This window comes from Archocentrus centrarchus, chromosome 6 (assembly GCF_007364275.1).
Source record: "Archocentrus centrarchus isolate MPI-CPG fArcCen1 chromosome 6, fArcCen1, whole genome shotgun sequence".
Classification (NCBI taxonomy): Eukaryota; Metazoa; Chordata; class Actinopteri; order Cichliformes; family Cichlidae; genus Archocentrus; species Archocentrus centrarchus.
The window spans coordinates 20,149,044-20,172,056 of record NC_044351.1 but is presented as its reverse complement, the minus strand read 5'-3'; the positions used below and the strand labels follow the sequence as shown (position 1 = coordinate 20,172,056).

At 40.9% G+C, this 23,013-nt stretch overlaps 2 protein-coding genes across 2 annotated transcripts; one reads left to right on the top strand and one right to left on the bottom strand.

Annotated features, from left to right (window-relative positions):
• Positions 1–1,276: 1,276 nt before the first annotated feature.
• znf710a (zinc finger protein 710a) lies at positions 1,277–8,090 on the top strand. Its single transcript, XM_030730692.1, has 5 exons — positions 1,277–1,321; positions 3,319–4,809; positions 5,562–5,753; positions 5,848–6,022; positions 6,468–8,090. The coding sequence occupies exons 1-5, from the start codon at positions 1,277–1,279 to the stop codon at positions 6,635–6,637; spliced, it is 2,073 nt and encodes a 690-aa protein (XP_030586552.1). The 3' UTR covers positions 6,638–8,090.
• A 261-nt stretch (positions 8,091–8,351) lies between these two features.
• idh2 (isocitrate dehydrogenase (NADP(+)) 2) lies at positions 8,352–22,658 on the bottom strand. The gene is made up of 11 exons (XM_030730653.1): positions 22,443–22,658; positions 17,646–17,737; positions 15,620–15,785; positions 14,605–14,765; positions 14,349–14,492; positions 11,521–11,657; positions 11,149–11,300; positions 10,932–11,044; positions 10,584–10,681; positions 10,383–10,475; positions 8,352–8,766 (listed from the first exon to the last, which is right to left on the bottom strand). Exons 1-11 carry the CDS (start codon positions 22,558–22,560, stop codon positions 8,682–8,684), a joined length of 1,359 nt encoding a protein of 452 aa, XP_030586513.1. The 5' UTR covers positions 22,561–22,658; the 3' UTR covers positions 8,352–8,681.
• Positions 22,659–23,013: the final 355 nt, after the last annotated feature.

Genomic DNA, 23,013 nt, shown 5'->3' with positions numbered 1-23,013 from the left:
CACTGCGTTTTCTTTCAACCCTCCCTCTATCTCTCTTCCCATCCCCACCCCCTCTCCACCACTCCCCCTCCCCTCTTTCTTTTCTCTCTTTATTCTTTCTCTTTCTTTTGCCACATCCTTTCTTATGCCCCTGCCCCCCCCTCCCCCCACTACCACCAGCCACCCCCCCAGTTCTCCTTTCCCTTCTTCCTCCTTTTTTTTGCTGCATTCTCTCCTTCCCTCCCCCACCCCAGCTCTCTTTCCTCTCTCCCTTTTTCTTTCTGTCTCTTTCACCCACCCCCCCACCTCCACCACCACTCCCTCCCTCTTCCTCCTCTCTCAGCTTCACTCCCCCTCCCTCTGCTTCTTTCTTCCTTATTCTTTCTCCCCCACGTCTGTCTCCCTCCCTCCCTCTTTCCTAACTGCTTTTCTCTCCTTTCTTTCTCCTTCTCTTTTCTTTTGTCACTCTTTTTTTTTGTTTGTTTCTTCAGAATTTCTCAGACAGTGTACTTCAGGCCGTCTCAATAGTTAATTAGCTTGAATCTAGAAATAACGGCAGCAAACTACACGATCTCTGGAAAGTTAAAATTTTAACATTTCTCAGACATTATCTGTCTGACTGTTTTGCCATTGACAGACACACCTCCACCCATAGTGTCTCTGAGTGTTTTTTGTGTGTGTTGTGAAAGTGTGTGCATGCCTCTATCTGCGCACACTTACGCACACATCTATAAAGATGTCTGTGTGTGCTTTTCACATATATCTGTCTGCATGCACAGAGGAACTACTGATTAGATTTTATAATTGTTTGTGCGCTTGAGCACATACTCATAAAAAAAAGAAGGAAATGCAAAGTATGAAGTGTGATCAAGAAACGATAGAGCTTGTGTCTCTGGGTGCCTTAAACAGAAATGTGTGTTGAAGGGTCATGCTGAATTGTATGTAGTGAGAAAGGGAGATAAGATGTGTGTGTGTGTGTGTGTGTGTGTGTGTGAGTGTGTGTGTGTGTTTGTAAGAGAAAAGAGGAGAGAAAGAGAAGTGAGATGGGAAGGAGAGGGTGGGAGGAAGAGAAAGAAATGGGGTGATGCTGTGTGTGTGTGTGTGTGTCTGTGTGTCTGTGTGTGTGTGTGTGTGTGTGTGGTGGGGTGGAGGGCTGTTGGGGGGGGGGGGGGGGGGCAGGCACAGTCAGTTCTGATAACAGCAACAGTAGGAGGAGGATGAGCCGTGGGACCGCCCCACTCTCCCACAGATATAAATAGGAGGTGGATTTTTTTACTCCACTCATTTCTCCTGAAGGATGAGATCCCTGAAACACCTTAAACATCACTCAAGGAACAATGTGGTGAGTTTGTAACCTAAAGATACAGAAAGATATTAGAAGGGAGAAGGTGGCGATTACTTGTTTTGCAGTTTGTTAGTGAGCTGTTTACACTCTTGTCCGTCTGTGCGTTTTCAGGGGAAGCAAGATTACTTTTTTTTTTTCCACATTCATATGAGTACTGCAGTAGGAACATCCTTTAAAAAAATAGTTGTGTTTCTATCTCTATGCTGCACGCTTCTGCTTCTGCTCTGACTGTTTGTCCTTAGGTGTCTTTCAGTTGCAACTTTAAATGTGAAAGTACGGACTCTTGCAATTATTACCCTACCTTCTCTGTCTACTTGTCATTTGTCTTTTTCTCTTTCATTTTGTCAGCCTTTCATTTTGCTGTGCTTTTTCTTCTCTCTACAGCTCCCCCTCCTTCCCCTCTTTCTCTCTCACTCACTCACTCTGTCTTTCTGTCTTTCTCCGGCTCCCCCTCGCACACCCCCTCCCTATCCTTTTCCTTTCTCTCTTCCCTCCTCTCACATGCTCACTCAATCTCTCGTTACCCTTCCCTCCCCTCCCTCTCCTCCCCTCTTTCTTTATCTTTCAGCCCCTCCATCTCATTTCTCTCTCTGTCTCCCTCCCTCCACTCCTCCCCCGCCCACAGCTCTTTCTCCTTCTCTTCATACCTCCCTCCCTCTTTTCTCTCACTCACACACACACACACACACACACACACACATGCTTTCAAATACACACCCAGTCTCTTTCCTTTTCTTTCTTACAAACACACAGTCTGTCTCTGTCTGACTACTTTAAAAGCAGTAATTATAAATGACGTGGTTATCAGGGCATCCAGGTCTACTCCCCTCTCCCAACACACATATGCACACACACACATACACATACACTCACACATTCACCTTTATTCCTGCTCTCTATCTCCTCTTCCTTTCTCCATCCACTCTTTTCTTTTCTCTCAGTATTGTGTCAGGAAAGGAAGCAGCTCTTATTTATATGGCAGTGTGAAGGCTAGAGTGCTGTCTGAAAAGAAACCAGGGGTCAGAGCTTCTCACTATAGATTTTCCTACTAGTCGGATCCATGCTGAGAAATAACCTGAAACTAGTGGCATGCAGTACTCGCTTCTCCTTTACCACAGAGGGCTAATTCTGGTCATACCACAATTTCTTCCCCATAGTTTCACTGTTCTGCTTTTACAGGCGGAAGGATAAACATGAGCATGTGGGTCTGAAACACATCCGAACCATACAATTAAGTTAGCGAGTCTCATGCATTGGTCTAGAATACAGAATGAGCTCTAAGCTCAATCGAATGTCTGTTATGGATATGAGACTGCCTGCCGGCATATATCATCTTGTTAAGGAAGCCCAGTGTGGCAGGCATTATAAAGTTGGCTACAGCAGGAGTCTCTTAGTATGGAGTTGAGATGCTTTTCTCCTTTGTGAATGGCAACAGATAGCTCCAGTGATGAGCTAACTCTGGTCAGCAAGGCTGTCCCAGGACCCCACAGGAAGTGCCGAGGACAGTCCACGGAAGTCAACATCCTGGCTGGACCTGCATCCCTTGTTGTGTTCTTTGTTATTCTAAAGGCTGTCAAGGAAGGAAGCCGGGTGCTAACACAGATCTGTCTTATCTCCTCAATCTAATGTTCTCTGGATTCAGAGCAAAGACACAAGGCGTAGTCCGAATGCAGCTTTCACAGAGTAACACTGAAAATCCTTCTTTTAACACTTTCCTTTAATCCTGGGGAAGAAGACTATACCTGCTGGGGTCAGTTTGAAATGCTGAAACTTAAAAAAAAAAAAAAAGAACTCTACGGCTGTATCAAAATGGCACGTTTGAACTGATAGGAAGGTTGCAAGTGGGGAAGTGAGAATATATGAGGAAACATTGTGCAACAGGTTTTGTAACAACGGATAATAGAAAGCACACATAGACACGGATGCAGTTTTGCTTTTAGTTGATTTTTGTTCATTTATGTTTATGTTGTATGTTTGTGTGTGTTTTCTTCCAGGAGGAGGAGAGTGGCCGCTTGGTGCGGACATACCCAAAGATGACTGAGAGCCAAGTGGATGTGGGCACACAGACGGAGCCTGTGGTCGTGCTATCTCTGGCTCAGGCTGCCGTTCTTGGCCTCATCTCCCAGAATGAAATATTTGGGGCCACTATTGCTCCTAATGGTTTTTACACAGGGGAGCCCAGAGAATGCCCTCCTCCTCCACCGGAGTCAGTGGAGTATGAGTATGCTGACCAGCTGATAGGAGCCAATGGGGACTACCTGGCTGAGCCTGCTGGGGAGCCAGAGCAACAGCCCCACTGCAGTGAGAGAAGACGGCCCGGGCCCCGTGGGAGGACCAAGAGGCCCAGGATTGATGGGGAATTAGAGGGTCATCCGCACAATGTACCCAGTCCACAGCCTCAGGTTAAAGGTGAAAGACTTGAGTCTGATACCCCTCCTTCATGCATTCACATGAACAGCAGGCGTAGTCCTGGCAAGACAGAGGACCCAGTCATCCAGCAAGGTTCTCTGAAAGAGGAGCAAGTTTGTGGAAACTGTCCTTCATGTGTGAGAGATACGTCCAGGCCACAAGCAGATGGACAGCCAGAGGCTGAACACGATGAAAGCTCTGGTAGGGAAAGAGAGAGGAAAGAAGAAGAGTTAGTAGTAGAGGAAGAAGAAGAGGAGGCACTTAATCTCAAGACCACTGGAGAAACAAGCAGTCCTGTGGAGAATCGGTATTATGATTCCAGTGAGGTGGCCTATGAGTCCGCAGATATGGCAATGCCAACAGAGTATGAGGAGAACAACCAAGCCATGCTGTGGTCAGACCCAGAAGGTCTCGCAAGACGAATGCAGATTGACCGACTGGACATCAATGTACAGATCGATGAGTCTTACTGCGTAGACGTCGGAGAAGGCTTGAAACGCTGGAAGTGCCGCATGTGCGAGAAGTCATACACATCCAAATATAACCTGGTAACCCATATCTTGGGCCATAATGGAATTAAGCCCCATGAATGTATACACTGTGGAAAGCTTTTCAAGCAGCCAAGCCACCTCCAGACTCACCTGCTCACCCACCAGGGAACCCGACCTCACAAGTGTACCGTCTGTGAGAAGGCCTTCACACAGACGAGCCACCTGAAGAGGCACATGCTGCAACATTCAGACGTGAAACCCTACAGCTGTCGCTTCTGTGGCCGTGGCTTTGCCTACCCTAGTGAACTGAGGACCCACGAGAACAAACATGAGAATGGTCAGTGCCATGTCTGCACCCAGTGTGGTCTCGAGTTTCCAACCTATGCGCACCTGAAGCGTCACCTGACCAGCCATCAGGGACCCACGACATACCAGTGCACAGAGTGCAACAAGTCCTTCGCCTACCGCAGCCAGCTGCAGAACCATTTGATGAAGCACCAGAACGTGCGGCCTTACGTTTGCCCCGAGTGCGGCATGGAGTTTGTCCAGATCCACCATCTCAGACAGCACGCTCTCACACACAAGGTACTGCCAGCGCATGCCTTCCCACTTAAGGTACTGAAACTGAATGATGTGCCTTTGTCTACCAGTTAATGTGTTCAATGCAGCAACACATCACTATTTAAAAACAGAAAAATTTAATTATCAACATAGGCATAAAAGGGATTTAGGAGTAAAAAGGGAAGTATTTTAGACTCTTTCACTCAGTGTCTGCAGTATGAATCCTCATGGAAAAAATGGGGGTATATGGCATCCCATCCTTTTCTCCAAAACCAGTTGCTTTGTAAACATAGCCTTCAAAGGCCTTGAGTTTTTTGTGTGTCTCAACCCCCCACTTGCATGTGTTTTGTGTCGTGTGTCATTCGCAAAGCTACTTCCCTTTGTGTCTGATGAATCACTCTAGTCTTTCTCTCCATTTCATTGTATAGTCTACTTTATTCTAAATAAAAAAAAAAAAAACTTCTATTCATAGCACATGCTGTGTTGAATATTAAAAATAAAAGTCAAAAACATGGTTAAAAACTTTTTTTTAAAAGAAAGTTTATTCTTTCCATAGCCAGACTTTTTCATCTTTGTCACACAACAAGTGGGGGTGGGGAGAAATATAATCTACATGAGTATGATCAAAAGCCAGAATACAAATGCTCGATTGCAGCAAACAGGCACACATGTGAGCTCCTTGTGATTTTTCTCTCCATGACTCATTATTTATTTTCCTCCCGACCATATATTTAGCCAAATTAATTAAAAGGCCCAAACATTTCTTGTGTCCCCAGGGTATGAAAGAATTCAAGTGTGATGTCTGTGCCAGAGAATTCACCCTGTCTGCCAACCTGAAGAGACACATGTTGATCCACGCCAGTGTGAGGCCCTTCCAGTGCCACGTCTGCTTCAAGACCTTTGTCCAGAAGCAGACCCTGAAAACGCATATGATTGTCCACCTGCCGGTGAAGCCTTTCAAATGCAAGGTGGAGAAAGCAAGTTGGGTCTTACATTAGGTTAACTGGATCCCACTGTGATGAAACAGGGAGAGGTACTGACTACTGCACTCGTGTCTTTCAGGTGTGCGGAAAGTCGTTTAACAGAATGTACAACCTCCTCGGCCACATGCATCTCCACGCTGGCAGCAAGCCCTTCAAGTGCCCTTACTGCACCAGCAAGTTCAACCTGAAGGGCAACCTGAGCCGACACATGAAAGTCAAACACGGCATCATGGATGCCACAATAGATGGACACGGTGAGTAATTTCATGACTTGTCCTTAATTAAACTTTGATTTGAAACAGATGATATTTGAATTTGTTGATGGTTATGTGTTTGGAGGGCTTCATGTCACATTATTGTCACTCAGTCTGTCCCTAATGCACTTTGACTCAGCATGTACTGTAATCTAGTATTCAAGCATTTTGATGTTTCTGTCGCTCCCTCCTCATGTGCTTAGTAAATATAGCAGTGCCTGGATTAGACATGCCTGTCTCTATCAGTGGAGACTGATACTGAGGAGGGGCAATCTACAGGCTGTCCTAAATGTGGCCATATGTCTTTAGGAAGAGCTGTGTGTGTGTGTGTGTGTGTGTGTGTGTGTGTGTGTGTGTGTGTGTGTGTGTGTGTGTGTGTGTGTGTGTGTGTGTTATTGTTTTGAAACTGGAATCATATTTGTATCCTCCTTTGTCCCTTCTTCAGAACCCCCCCAAGAGACAGAAGGCCAGGAGGACTACGAAGAGGAGAGCTTTGAATTCAGCGAGCGAGAAAACCGAGCCAACAACAACAACACGCCAGACATCTCCAAACTGTCTCAAATGGAGTATTACAGCACCTATGGGAAGAGTACAGGACGCTTCAGCACTGCGTGAATTATTAAAATTGACCCCAAATTGAATATAGGTGTGACCTAATGAAAACAGGATTGTTTTGTTTGTTTTTTTTAATTTTGTTGTAATTTTGCTGTTAAAAGTCATAGTGCTTGGGCACCTCTTCCTGGATGTGAAGAAGCCTAGCAGACTGCACATGAGTATGCACTGGAATCACTCATAATGCTAGAAAAAAAAAATGTATACTTTTTTAACCTAATTACATATTTTTCATCTCTAAAACATAAAAAAATACAGATAAATATATTTGAAGGAAATGGACAGCCTAAAATAGGAGCAAAGGATTAAAAAATATATATATATACATTTGTATATGTTGTTAGTTGTTTAACAACAGTTACATCATCAGAGCCCAATTTGAAAAGCACAAGCTCAGCTGTAACCATTGGTGCACGTTAATGTCACACTGCACATCCTCATTCAAGACAATCCCGGTCGCGCTCTCTCTCTCTCTCTCTCTCTCTCTCTCTCTCTCTGCTGGGGTAAACTCATGGGTTACAGAGGGAAACAGGTGTAGCTGTTCATTTCACTTGCCAAAGCTAATAAAGTTGCAGAAGTTAATGATTCACTTTGATTTAAACTGTGATAAACTGCAAAATGACTGAAACGCCACTGGATTTGCAATCTGTTTTATTGTATATTATTGTACAGAATGTATCAGACCTCTAGTACGCTGGCTGGTACTGCAATCAGTGCATTGCACTGAGGACCACTGTGTCTACTTTTTACATTTCTGCATTAATGAGCGTCACCCTGTATTGATCTCTAGTCTATGAATGTAACTGTTTCTGTGGAATGTTATAAGATGCTAATAAAAAGAAAAGAAAATTACCCTTCTTTTTAATGGTAGGATCCCTTTTACCAAAGAATTGGATCAAATCTTGCAGCTACTGGCGCCACTGGATTATTTTCCTTGTTGTTGTGTTGAGCTGGGACATTGAATTTCTTGGGGTCCAATCACAGACCTCCAGAAATTACATTCAGGTTCCCCTCCCACCCATCTGTAGATCTTTTCAGATTACCACAGAACAGACTGTGGTGCAGCATCTCTTTCAGTAAACCTTACAGTTTTCCCTGATCCAAGCCTTCACAAGACTGCAGCATTTTTCAAAAGCAAACCCTGCATTTGTATTGCAGTTGTGTGCGCGCGTGTTTTTTGTTTTTTTTGTTTTCTCTTAAATGGATGAATCTCAACAAGAATTGTCCCCAAAAAACTCAGACAGAAATATTAAGTGCCCCAGTGTGCCTGCGAGAGCATGCCATCCATCATGCTGTACACTGGTCTCAAGTGATGAACGACAACCTCCCAACATGTGACAAGGCCGTGGACCTTGTGCAAAATGATTTGGAAATGCTCAATATATTCAGTTTCCCAGTGCTTAGCTTTTCAGACTTGTAACCTGCAAATAAGGTATCCATTTGCAATGTTGATATAGTGCATTTAATATAAAAATGCTCATTTTTCGTGAGTTTTTTTTTTTTTTTTTAGCTTCTGTGTTCACTCCATCACTATTTTAGTGATGACACAAGAAAGATGCTCATCTTAAATGGCTTTCTGTATTAGACATTAGTGTGGAGATAATGTTGATAGAAATGTATGTACAATGTTGTGTACCAGGCAATACTGTAAGATAATAAATTTATTTACCTTTAAAGTGGTTTAGCTCTCATTTGTATGAAACGCAAAACACCAAGAGTGATTTAAAAGATTTATTGGCAAATGTGTGTGACACAGGCTTCAGTCTTGCCCAAGGCCTTACATAGCACTGAATACTTTACTTCACATTACAAAAATAAAACCCTGCAAATAATGGGACAGACAGTAAGGGAGGCATGAGGTGGGAAGGACAATTCTCAACGATTTAAAAACCTAATAGAACACTACATAATCCTATAGACAGTACTTTGTATTTTCCTCCTTCTGATTAAATTGCAAGTGGATTTATTGACCTTTTAAGTTAAAAATGAGGTACAAAAACAGAAGAGTGACATTGCCATCTTCATGCTTATCGTTCTTTCAAGTCCTTCACTTTCCGAGCGCTTTGTCCAGATTTGTCTTGATGGCGTCGAGGAAGTCTGTAGTATTGACGTAATGCTCGTTCAGCTTGACGCTGAAAAGACAGGACAGAGCACATCAGAAAATTCAACACAACACTTTAGAAAACACCATAAAAAAAAAAGAAGCAACACAATCAGGAAGTTGGTTATTAGTTATTAGTGCATTAATTTCGGCTGTTTGTTAATTACAAATGGATTATTAAACTCCATGATACATATTATCAAGATTAAACAAGCTATGAGTAAATACTACAAAGGTTGTTCCCCTTTAATTTTGCACGTAGTTTTTAAACAACAGTGTTACATGAAGCATCTGTGACTGGCAGATGAGAAAACTTCAATGCCTACACATGTGTTCAAGCAGACAAATGAGCCAAGTACATACACTACACATGCACAAACGCACGGAGGAACTAGATGGCAAGGCTACAGCATTCTTAAGTAAACACTTGGAAAATCTTTACAAAAAAAAATAAAAAAATCTTTTTTTTGTGGATTTACTTGGAAAAATCCTGCATTATCTGTGTAGTTTACTTTTCCATCACCCATGTTCATTACAAATCAGAAAGGTTCACTCAATTAAAACACACTTAACGTTCCCCTGATCAGCATTAAAAGCAATAAAAAAAAATCTTGCTTTTTGCCAGCCTTGAAAGTTAAATTGAAATTGTTCTTTTTTTTTTTTATAACTTGCTGAAAAATATATAATAATGAAAACTGGCAGATGAGGACAAGTTTACAGAAAGTACAGGTCAGAATCAGGGCAAATTATACACTGTCTTGGGTCAGTGGTTCAGACCAGCACTGGAGGTTAAATCAACATGATTATAATTAAAGATTAACGTGATAGCATCAAACCTCATTCATCTTCTGGCTGCCATTATAGGCTTAATGGCCCAAAACATAAAGATGCACCACAGACCGAATGGATGCATCCTTCAAATCGAGGCAAAAACTGATGACTCTTTGTAGGACTGATTAATCTGCAAATTATTTTCTGAATTTCTTTTATGAAATATCAGCCAATGGTGAAAAATGGGTGCCACTACTTCTCAAAGCTCAAAATGATATCTTCAAATTGTTTAATGCAATAATAAAAACAAAAGCAGCAAGTCCTTCCATTGAGGTGATGAAGCTACAATATATTTGACATTTTTGATTTTAAAAAATGGCTGCAGATTACTTTTGTCGATCAACTATTTGGGTAGGTAATCGTCCAGACTATACCATCAATCCTAAATGAAATGGATGAGTAACAGTAAACCTTTTATCTTTGTTTTGTTTTTGTGGTGATGCACCACAAAAACATCACAACTGATTCTGCATTTAATTTCAGTCATCTATAGGGCCAAACTTGTAATATTAGAAGGCTATGCTAAGGTAAAACAAGTAGATTACTGAACACACATTAGACTCTGAGATGTTAGCCTTTATCAGCTGATGGACTGATAAACCAGTTTAAACTGAACATATTAAACATGTTTTGCAGTGGACATGCTGCATGGTAAAATACACTGTTTAGCATTTCCAGTGTGTTGAAACACACAAAAAAAGAATAGCAGCAAAAACATAAATCTATCCAAGAAAGTGGTTACTGAATATATATTGAGGTTTCAGTAAGTCTGCCACTACACTGTAAACTAAGGTGTCAACAGGGAAATAAACTTACTTGGGCAGCCCGTGGATGCAGCCTGCCAAGTCCTTGGTCATTGTACCACTCTCAACGGTCTCAACACACACCTTCTCAAGCGTCTGGGCGAACCTGTGGAAAATGAAAGACATTAATTAATTCATTAATAAAAATAAATAAATGAATGACACATTTTACATTAGTACCAGTGTGTTCACAGAAATATTCAACTTTTCTTACTTTATAAGGTCAGGGTTGCCATCAAGTTTGCCTCTGTGCTCCAGGCCTCGGGTCCAGGCAAAGATGCTGGCAATGGGGTTAGTGCTGGTTGGCCTACCCTGAAAGCAGAGATGAGAACAATGTGGGCATAATAACCTACTAAACATATAGAGTCCAGCATCAAATATTTACTGCATTTGACCATGTGTGAATAATTGTCCTACTCATTTTTCACCACCCGATGGCAGTATAGCTCCATAGATTATACAGTGTGTATGCAAGCACATACTTGAGCTTTACATAGCTCCTGTTTCATTTCCCACTTTAAATGTTTCCCCATACAGAGCCATAGGACTAATGGTTACTAACCTTCTGGTGCTCGCGATAGTGCCTGGTCACAGTGCCGTGAGCTGCCTCAGCCTCAATAGTTTTGCCATCAGGACAGATAAGAACTGATGTCATGAGTCCCAGAGACCCAAAGCCTTAAACAGAAAAAACAATTCTTCAGTGCAATCCACTTCAAACCAAAAACTCACAAGCATCTGTTATGCTATTTTATAACAGTGACATTTTCCAAAAATCTTACCCTGTGCGAGGATGTCGGACTGAACATCTCCATCATAATTCTTGCAAGCCCACACAAAGGCTCCCGAAGACTTCAACACTTGGGCGACCATATCGTCGATAAGCCTGTGCTCATACCAGATCTTCAGTTTATCAAACTCTGGCTTGTAATTCCTGCAGGAGGCGCAAACACAATAAACTAATGCATCTTTACTTTAAAAAAAAAACAAAAGAAAACATTCAAGTGAAAGTGATAAAGTGGCTGTAATGTTGCACTAAAAATGAATTTTAAAAAATTAATTTCATTTCATTTTACATTTATTTATCATTTTACTTTGCTAATGACAGTTCAAAAAATGCACACAAAACTACAATAACAAAGACAGACACTCACTTTTCAAAGATATCCTGGAAGATGTCTTTAAATCTGCCATCATAGGCTTTAAGAATTGTGTTCTTTGTGCTCATGTACAGGGGCCACTTCTTGGCAATAGCGTACTGGAAGCAGCTGTGTGCAAAGCCTGTAATAGACTGATGAAGGGAATAAAGAAACAAACAGTTCATGACTGCTGTAGGCTTTATCAGTCGAACAGGGGCTAACAACCTTCCCCTTGTCAAGTTGAAAGTCATCAGCTGACCTCTGATGTTGTAAAATCAAACAGACCTGTGCTGATGAAGGCAAACAAAACAGTAGCAAAGAGAGTTGAAAAGCGGTACTGCAGTGACTGCTCTGTGCATTTTACAAAGTACCTTGGAAACCTGGGCAAGAATTAAGCAAATGTAATATGATCTGGACGTTGCACTATACAGTTCAATCCAAATCAGTTTCATTTATTTAGTGCCAAATCACAACAGTAGTTGCCTCAAGGTGCTTTGTACTGAAAGGTAAAGACCCTACAATAACACAGAGAAAACAGCCAACAATCAAACAATTGCTGACACTAAATGAATATTTTTTTGGAAACCAATGAAAAGAAAGATATTTGAAGCCTGCAACATTTTTAAACATTTCATACGCAAGCCACACCAAAGGGCAAGTAAAATCGTAAGGCAGACCTTTGTTCACATTTGCTTACATGCTATCTGAAAAATATATGTATATATATATTACGTGATATGAAAGTGTCATATTGCAGTATCATTGTTATTGTGCACAACAAGACAAGCCCAGGCATGTCTGACAGCGGGAACCACGATTTAGCCTCTGATGACAATTGAGTACCTGAGAAGGGAACTATTTGAACAACCTCTAACAAAGTGCAGTACTTTGCAAAATATGCAAGACAAAGTTTCACCACTTGAGGCAAAAACACACCATGGAGTACAATCAGGCTTGGAATTATATTAGGTGACAGTACTGTGCTGCTCCTGAAGAGTTCCAGCATGGAGTACTTTAGTTATTGTTAAGCTAAAGTAGTCATGCTAAACGACTGCTTGAAATTTCCAGGGAAAACTGTACCTAGGCCGCTTTTGTGCTTACATTTGACTTGTGCTGTGTCACTACTATTGCACTATAATGCTTCTGCTGCCACCTTGTTTCAAAAGATTCACACTTCTAATTGGGTAATGTGTCATCAATAATAGTGGCTCTTTGGAAAAGGAGGATGGAAATGCCCTTCATTTACTTACATTTCTAAATGCTGCTGCCAGCAAGCATTAGCCAAATGTCGTTTAAATTTTTTTTTCTGTAGCATCAGAAATATTATCACAAATTTTCTTGAAATATCATTATATAATTGAGGCTATATTGCCCACCCATAATCTGAAATACTGTCAACTCTTTTTTTCATTAATAATTGTTAGATGGAGGCACTTTTGATGCCTTATTTGCAACATCTGGGCCAAGCATGACACCCATTAGTCAGTTGTAATTTGCTTCACACAGGAAAGCAATTCATTTTACCTCCTCACTATCTATCAGACCATTTGATGTGTATATACTAACATACTAAATTTAAATGATATGACCAAAACTTCATACCCCGATATAAAGTATTTCATATCCCGATCTATATCACGATATAGTGAATTTTCTGCAAATGGAAAGGACTATTTCTTGTTTACATTTTGAATTATATACTCAGAAATGAACAGTTGCCATTTATGTTTGTGTCCATTTATTTGGAACTTCAGGGCAAATATTTAAGAATGTAAACTTATGAAATATAATATATTAATGTAATATAAAATGCTTTCAAATACAAAACAGGCCCAACATAAAATACTGCTATATAAAATACTGAAAGTAAATATTGTACTTTCAAATTTTAGCTGCAGCACCAATTCTAACATTTGACTCTAGGGTTTATTTTGAGCTCCTGATGGTTCTTCTCTGCTTTTCATTTGTAATCTTTCTCTGTACTTTTTTCCACACGGTTCTTGCGTAGGTAGAAGATGTTTGTTGGTTTTGAGGCTGCAGTGGGGACTGGTGAGCAGAATCATTTGCAAAGTACAGTCTTCTGGTCTGTATAATACTTTTCGTAATCAAACCACATCTGTGTTCAGACGTAGCCTCTAGGAACATGCTCCATTTGTCTTGGCTGGTCGTTCTCCTGTTCGGGCCTACCCAGATCTGTCTCACCTTAACCAGCCATGCTGGTATTCAAATTTCTGCCACTACAGATGAGTGAACCCATGTAGTACTGTGTAAGATTGCAAGCTATCAACCAAATGATGAAAAAAATATTGCCATAAGCTGTGTAGTTTGCAACATAATGAAACAAACAATAGCGCATAGCATGAAATAACATATTTTTGAATCTTAGTCCATACTTTTTTCTTGCACAGTTTAGTTGTATGTATGTCATACACAATCCCGGGGAACACCGTTTGGGAGCCACTGGACTTCACCAAAAATCTTTTATTAACAAACAGGAATTCAATAAGACAGTTACCTTATTCATAAAAAAAAAAAGGTTTATCTTTTTGCACTAGTTGAATATTTGAGCTGTTACAGTTACTTCTTCTTGATCACTGAGCCACACTGTGGCATGAGTTAGCTGGGTCATTTATCAATATAAATACAGGAAGTGTTGCTTATTTTGACTTTTTAATATAACACAGTATAACTACTGTAAATATTAACCAGCAGAAGAAAACAGGTAGAAATAAATATGAGCTCGAACAGACAAGCTGACTACAGTATTGTTGTTCTTTTTCTAGTGATTTAAACAACAAAAATATAAAATGTATCCTTTCCTTTAAGTAGAAGCATCTGCTCACCTCATCTGTGTTGTACATGCCCATTCCACAGCCCCCTGCAGGAAAGTCAAAGACCTCCCATTCCTTGTTTTTGCTGCCGTCAGCTGGTGAGAAGACAATCTTGAATTTGCCAGGCTGGTTGACAACAAAGTCTGTTGCTCTGTACTGTAGAAGAAACACAGGAAGTTTAATTGACTTTAAAACATTTGGTACTTTTGGTCACAAAGTGAAAAAAAAAATTGCTACATTTTCTTTCAGCATTTTTAACATGACTCACCTGATCACCGAAAGCATGTCTGCCAATGGTAATGGGCTGTGTCCAGCCAGGAACAAGCCGGGGAATGTTCTTGCAGATGATTGGCTCACGGAAGACGGTGCCACCCAGGATGTTCCTGATGGTTCCATTGGGGCTTTTCCACATCTTCTTCAGGCCAAACTCTACATGTAAAAAACAAACATCAAAATTATAGTACAAACAAAACAATCAATCACTCTGCATGCACTGTGCGAGTGCAATGTTAGTGAACAACATTTTAGCTTTCCAGGTTAAAAAACAAAAGCTGCATTCATATGGAAAGACAGGTGTTGCTAATTGTATTTACAAGTAAGGATACTTGTGGGAAACATTTGTGTATTAATAACCCATTTAATTTGATTTGTGGCCTGATTTTTTTTTTCAATTTTAAACCCTGTAAAATTAAAATGTAAAAAGCACACAAAGTGTAACAGGAGATGCTTGACATTTTACTTTGTTAATGCTTTTTTCAAAGCAATCTGCTCCCTGTGAAAGGAAGGTTTTAATAATTCAGCTGTTTTAAAATTCATCAATTATCATGCCTTATTAAACAGTGTAATGCAAATTGTCTAATCAGGCTTGCTTACTGGACAGACTGATGATGATCATATGCCTTTTCACATTGTTTTTTTGCTCTACTTCTACTAAGCCCAAAATTGCCACTTTCTAAATTGTATACATTTTAGCCACATTTGAAAGTCTACACAGGAAAATGGAAAAGGGGCCAAGAGAGAGGATTGCAATACGTAACAAGATTTCTAGAATCTGAACTGTAGACACTGAGGTTATCTCAACTATGCAACCATAAAGTTAGTGCATGTCTAATGTGTAGCTTTATTAATGTTTAACCAGTTTAGAGGCATGCATGTGAACACACAATGACAAACACCGTTAAAAATATTTGGTGGTGAACATAAAAATCATTGTGGCAGAATGGAAATGTTATGTCTACTGCTTTGAAACTAGAAGTTAATAATAGACAAAGATTCAATAAGACCTTCAACTCTGGCTTCGTCAGGTGTGATGGTGGCACACTTAACGGCAACGCTGTATTTCTTGGTAGCCAGGGCGGAGTCGATGGTGACCTGGTCATCAGTTTGGTCGCGGTACGGCAGACCCAGGTCGAAGTATTTCAGCTCAACATCAACATTGGTCAGGATGAGCTAAAGGACCAGAAATAATTTAAAAAGAAAGAAAGAAAGAGCATTAGCACCAACAATGCACACCTAAAAACAGGTACGCAGACAGAACAACATCTGAACATTAAGTGTTCGAGTCCAACAATGATACACTTCAAATCAAGTTTCACTAGCACCAGCTAACAGGAGCTAACAGTGGCAAAAACAGCAGGATATCCTCAACAACTCACCTCAGTATCACTGTCATTGGACTGAAGTGAGCTTCACTGACTCATATTGGACTCCTTTCACAAAGTTTTACAGCCTCATCCAGAATAAATAGACATGAGCACCTGGCATATTGACAGCTGAGTTAAACATCGGACTGACAGCCTGCACTCGCTATAGAAGAACAACAGTTGTTTGTCCTACAGTGGCCACCATAGCTAAGATTATTCACTTGAATAAGGGTAACAAAACAGAATTCAGTTGACTGCAATCTACTGACATTTAACGGTGATATTTTACACATTGTACCTTTAAAAAATGTCTGACTTCACCACCAACAGTTTTCTGTCATGTGACCAGCACATGGTTCTGGAGGGCAAAACGTTGTTTCAACATACCAGCCAATAGTGGAATCTCCCCAGAACTATAGCACAATTCTGTAAACTTTCCATTGGTCTTAAGCCATGAATAGTTAGATCACCTCTCAAAGAAGAAAAATGTGTGGACAAACTGCACATTGTGGGAAACTGTAATCAGCACTAATTTCCAACTTTGGTTATGTTTTCACATCTTGGAAAATCCCTTCTCTTTCACTGCCACTGGGATAAAGTGTGCAGAGGTACATATAGTTATAGGAATTTTAAACTTAGATGGTCAGTCGTGCTGCTTTATTGAAGGTGAGTGGTACTATCAGCTCAAAGGTGAGGGCTAATTAGCTAGTGTTTGCCAACAAACATCAATCTCTGAGTCAGTTTCAGGATTGCTGTGGTTACCCTTCAAGGACAGTGGCCAAAAAAAAAGAGAAAAAAGTGAGATTCTGGTTAGATTAACAAGATAAACAATATCCAGTGACATAAATCTAAATCATAACTTACATCCAATGTCAGGTAAACCATTCCTGCAGTTAACATCAACTACAGCTGACAATCTAGGCTGCTGTGGAGAAGGGGAGGTTCAGTGTGACTGACTGCACTTATATGGCAAGGTGAGATGAGGTTTGTTTGTGAGCACTACCATTCAATTGAGCAAATATCCATCACTTTGGCTACACAAACCCAGTAAAACTAAGTAGAAGTAAGCCAGGTTTTGCAATCCAGGTGCGCATTTCTGTAAAAATCCAGTAAAAATTATGAAAAGAATTGTTATTGATTGGACACAACAGCTAGTTAACTGTCATATTCAGCATTCAAAGCACCCCATCAAAATCTTAAAATAACAACGTGACAAAGAGTGTTGAGCAAACAGCCAGAAATGCTCTGTACTAAAGATGTTTCTTCAATAGCATTTACAGTTAGCCTGTACCACAAAGACCCGAGTTTTTATTTGCATGAGTTTAGGGAGTAATTAAATGCCACATTTTCCTTTGAGTGTACCTAAAAACCCCCATAAAATGCACCTTGGGATCACCGACTGTTAACAAGACAAAACAGCTCATCAGCTGTCAAAACCACTCAGTGATTGAACTTCATGCTATTCTGCGTTTTCTTCCTGAGCCAACAACATCTGCTCTCTCCAGAGGCAATCAGCCACTGAATTACCAAAGCCCCTCCCCAACATACACACATAATCCTGTACATGACCCTTCCCACACATCCACCTGCCAGGCTGAGTATGAAAACAGTCAGACAGCATGGAATCAGAGTATTCCCCCCTTCGACCTTAATACTACTTTATCACCTTCTCTTTAATGAACTCCCAGATGATCCTGGTCATCTCGTCTCCGTCCATCTCCACCACTGGATTTGCCACTTTGATGCGTCTGTCGGCATCTGTCAAACATTAAAAACACACATGGTTTAAGTTAAAAAAAAAATAAAAATGATAAAAACTGTTAAGACTGTTGAGTGCCAATCATAAACAAAGGAAAATGCTCTAATTGGGGAAAAAAGAAATTAATTATACTCAAGAGGACTAAAACCATCTGGTCAGACAAACATTTAATCTTTTAAATGATTTAACATTTAATCTTGAATGTATTTAAAAGCTACAAAAAGCTGAAATCAATTTCACTGGACCCAAGGATATTTCTACTTAGTTTGCATCCAGAGAAGCACACTTGTAATAAGAGCAGTCTGAGATTTCATACATCAACCATAGCTGAAATTTCCATCCATAACATGCATGAAGCGAATCCCTGGATCTGGAAGGACATCATATCTATTTTTTTCTTATTTTAATTTGGTATGCTATGTTAAAGGATAAAAAAAGAACAAACATTAATGAACCTGAGTTTTCAGAGTGCCAAAAAACAACTGGCATTATTCTGGTGGAAAAAAACCTCAGACTGAATGTTGCACACTTCATACCAAACTTCAGTAGAAAACAAACTTCAGTAGAAAACAATCTGCTTAATTTTTTAAAACTATCTCCTAACTTGTTCTCTTTCCACCAGGACTATATGGATAAGCATCTTTTTTTTTTTTTTGGCCACAGCAGCTTTATTAACAGTGGAGAGTGACAGGAAATTGGGAGGAGACATACAGGGGGAAGACACACAGGAGATAGCAACAGGCCGGGACTTGAACCTGTGCTGCCCGCACCACTATGCGGCATATGTATGCGGTTGCCTGCTCAACCTCTGAGCCACCCCAGCGCCCATGGATGAGTATCTTTAATCATATCTCCTCTCAGTTTGCTCAGTGTGAGTCCTGCCAGCAGGAACATTTCAGGGAATAGGAAAGTACAGGGGGAGGTGCAGAGGATCAAATGACTCAAATTTCCCAAGCCAAGTTTGTGCTCTTCCACTGCCATCAGAGTAACGCAAGTAAACACAGGTTGTCCTGTGGAAACATTATATGACCAACATTTATAAAAGTACAAGATATTACATTCATTTAAAAATCAAGTATTAGTCTGAGTTTGAAGACATCTGACATAGCTGGGACTTTGGCGCTATGGCAGCACCTGTCAAAACAGCCTCTACTCTTATCCCATGGGCCCTGCTGACTACAGAAACATAGCGACCACGCACTGAAAATAACTTTGAAGGAAGAACACTTGTGACCTTTATGTTACAGCTATGTTACACAATAGCATGTTACACAGAGAGAGACAAAAAAAAATGCAATATCTGTGACAGGAGGGTGAAAAACTGATTATTTTCTGCTAACTCGCTGTTGCTTGGGCTCCGTCATGTGACTGTATAACATACTCCTTAATCTGGAAACTGGAGAAAGAAATGTGTATAATTTTGGCAAGTAACAAAGGAAACTACGATGATCACTTTGTCAGCAGGTTTATTTTAAAATGAATCCATCAACATTACTTAAGTTACTTCCCAACAACAGGCTGAATATAATGCTAAAGCAAACAGAAAAGCTTTTTATGGATTTCCAAGTTCTGTTTTCCTCATGCATGAAAATGACTTTTATGGTGATTTAAGATGAAACAATTAGTCTGGTGACAAAACAAACAAGCTACTGCTACTTTTCTATGTGAGAGACAAACAGATTATTTTAGGGGTGCTGACTGGACAGTCAAGCAATCTGAATGCTTAATGTTTGGCTTTAGGTATTTCTTTTAACCATTTTCTTGCAATTTTATGAGCAAGACAACAGACTATAATCAGCTGACTTACTATTAATTAAAATAATCATTACTTCCTTCTATTTGTACTCACATTGCATTAAATAGGGTACTGGCTCTCCAAATATCACCATTACAGCCAATATTACTACATGACAAAAACTGAGGGCAGATTTACCACCTCATTGGAAAGATATAATTATTTTAAAATCAATTCTGTAACAGACTTTGTCCTTCTCTATCTGCTCTAGTCACTGCAGCATTGCATCATGGGTAAGTCATTAACAACTACTGTCTGGCATAATTTTTTGACTCATTCAACCTAAATCTGCAAAATCAGGACTTTACTATGATAATGCAGGGGGGAAGGGAGCCCAGGAGAGAGCTGAGTAGGTTATGTAACTACTGAGCGTATCAACAAATTGGAGGCTGAAGGGCGAGCTGAAACAATCATGTGGGCCTGCAAGCCACATCACTCGCACAGGCATCGGGGATAGAGCGGCAGGATTTGTTCAACCACTTGCAGCTTAAGTCCAAGCCAAGCGCTACAAGAAATATGCAACTGAGACAACAATAATTGGAAAGATCGCACAAGAGCACGGGTCTTCGGTCTCAATTTAAAATAAGAGCGTGCATAAAACATAAAAAATATATATGTAAAATAAAGAATAATCAGCTATCTTCTGCATTTGAGAAGGCTTCAGTATTGTCAAAAATGTGCCATTCCTGTCCTAAGTGCTTTTTATTTACCCTTCTTCAAGTCAAAGAATTTTATCACCTTGAATGTCACCTTAAGTCAATCAGTTATAGAAGAATTTCCCTACAGGAAGTTTAAAATCCTTAAACTGTGAATGCCTCCTGGTTCAAAGTCAATAAGGGAAAGTAGACAAGGCTAATAACCTGCCCTAGCCTCCGGTGCAGGACTTGAGTATTTAGTGGTTTTAAAGACCCTGTTTTTAGCACGTTACTAATTTTAAAACTGAACGTGAAGTGCCCTGAGGAAATTAAGGTCAAGGAGTCAAGGACAATCCAAAATGATGTGTGTCTTAACAAGATGAACAGAATAACCATTGATTAGGTGTCCTGCCTGGTTAGCTTTCAACACAAGGGTGCAAGCCTTAGCCCACATCAAGTTTTAATCCTATACCAGGAAAGGCATTTACGAGGTAAACAAAGAGCTAAAGCTAAGCTACAGAAAGGCTGCAGTCTGAGGCTCAGTTAGTTAACTTTTCAATCACAGTCAAAATGGGCAAGCAAAGCTTTGAAGTTTACAAATTAAAGTTACAAATTGATGGCCACATTGAAATCCAAATCAAGTTTAACAACATGTTGGGTCGATTTTACAAGCACTGTTAAATTTAAAGGGGCCTGTAACAACAGCAAAGAGGTGGTACTGAACACAATGCAACATGCGACTGCAACAAAAGAAAGCAATCAACACTGTCAATCTTCCACTTTTAATCTGGCACGCAGGTTTACACCTCGGGAAAGGCTGGCAAACCCTAAACACGATTCAACAGCGCCTGATAGGGCTCTCACACGTGGATGTGTTATCAAATCCTGCGATCACTTTAAGTATCCTCAGGATAACTTGTGTTTAAGAGCATTACGCCTCCACTGTGCTGTACCAATTGTTTTATCTTGCCTAAGCAGTCCTGGGCATATGATCATTCACCACAATTAAAACGGTGCACTGTGAATGTCTAAGGACATGCTGGTGATTCAGTTACATCTGAGCCATAGTGCCCTTCAACTGACCCACTGTTTTATAAACAGTAGCTGTGTCGTGCTAGTTTTAGGGAGACATGCATTTAAAGCACTAACGTTTATAGCTTATAATTTCAGCTACATTTAATCTGGGATGGCTGCAGAGCGCACGTCATAAAACTGGATCCCCCTCTGAATCGCAAAACAGCCGATTGAGCCTACTCTCCCTTTTTATTTGTTTTTAAAGAGTCTTATTTGTTAACATTTAAAGCTAACATAAAAGTAACAAACCGCACAGTGTTTTAAGGTCTAAATAGCAGGGTGAGAAGTGGTAATTATGAGCAGCAGCGTGGATGCAACCAAAATGAGAAGCATATTGTAGGACAGACCGAGCCAAGGAAGAAGCGGCGGCAGCCATTGCTCCCTATAGTAGAGACTCGTATGCGGTAACTGACCTTGGGAAAAGTTTCACCCCACGGCCCAAGTCATTCCTGCACTAATGGTCTCACGGCTGATGAGCAGCTCATCAGTTTGGTCTTGGAAATATATTTTTCTCGGGTTAGTCTCACAATCATTTTATTTTTCACCCCGGAGATGAGCAGTCAAAAAACAGCTAAAACGGAAGATCCATTTAATTCATCCGTTGCCAGTTCTTGCAGCGCACCGCTACTTTCTTATGAATTCACATATTCTAGTTGGGGGGAAACGGCATGTAAACCTGCCAGGTTATTTCTGTCTTTTATGAGATTCAAGGTTATGAACGATTTAATTCATTTGTGTCCGCATATCTTCACACTGCGCTCGACGGTTCCTCGAAGTTTGAATGAGGGAGACAAAGACGGCTTTTCCCCGGCTCAGGCGGTTGCTGTCTTTGCCCTCATCTTTTTCGACCTTTACATTTTGTCATTTAACAGCCTCTGCTGAGGCAAATATATTAACAGACATTTAACAGCAGTAGGCGTTTTGAGCATCGGTGTCCCGACCTCAGAAAACCATCAAAGCATCCTAGTTGGCTAGCAGCAAGTCGGCTAGCACGGCTACATTAGCTCCTTTAGGGCCACCGGCTTCGAGAGGCTGACCAGATGTCCGCTTTCTCTACATACCCTGACATTACATTAGCTCACCTAAATGCATCCCGAGCTAAGTTTTTAAAAGGCAACGGTTACACATAGCGAGGTCAAGCTGCGGTTAACGGTCAACATAATGATGCTCGTGGCGAACCGTTTATCTCTTCCCACTCACAGTTTCTTTGTTGCAAAGTCTGGCAATTTGCAGCTGGCGCAAGCACCGCGGGGTTTCTCGAAAAAGCTGCTCCAGCAGACCTCGAAAGAGAGCTGAGGACTTTCAGGTATCCAGCCATGTCTTCCCGGGCCCGAAAACACTTTGCGGTGAACGCTCGACGAAACGCAGAGGTAAAGAGGGGGGCACACGCTCCGAGGTTCGCTGCAATATACTCGGCAGCAGCACCGCCCTTCACCCCCTCCCCGGCGGGACATGCTGAGTGCTACGTCAGAGTCACACATACAGGGACCGACACAAAACGCCGGTTAAACGCCAGAGGCTCATACAGAACGTATAACCCCGACCAGAGGAAGGTGAACTCCCAGCGTCATAACAGGGTAATATACACAAAGGTCACTGTCTGTAGTCTTATGTGTTAATCCATAAAATACCATCAAGGGCAACTGACACCTGGCATACATATTTTGAGGTCCATTCAATCCACCAAAACATCATCTATTCATGATCATTTGTTATGCCCAGATGGTGAGTTTATGCGGGAGGGGGGGGGGGGGGGGGGGGTTTGGTTTTT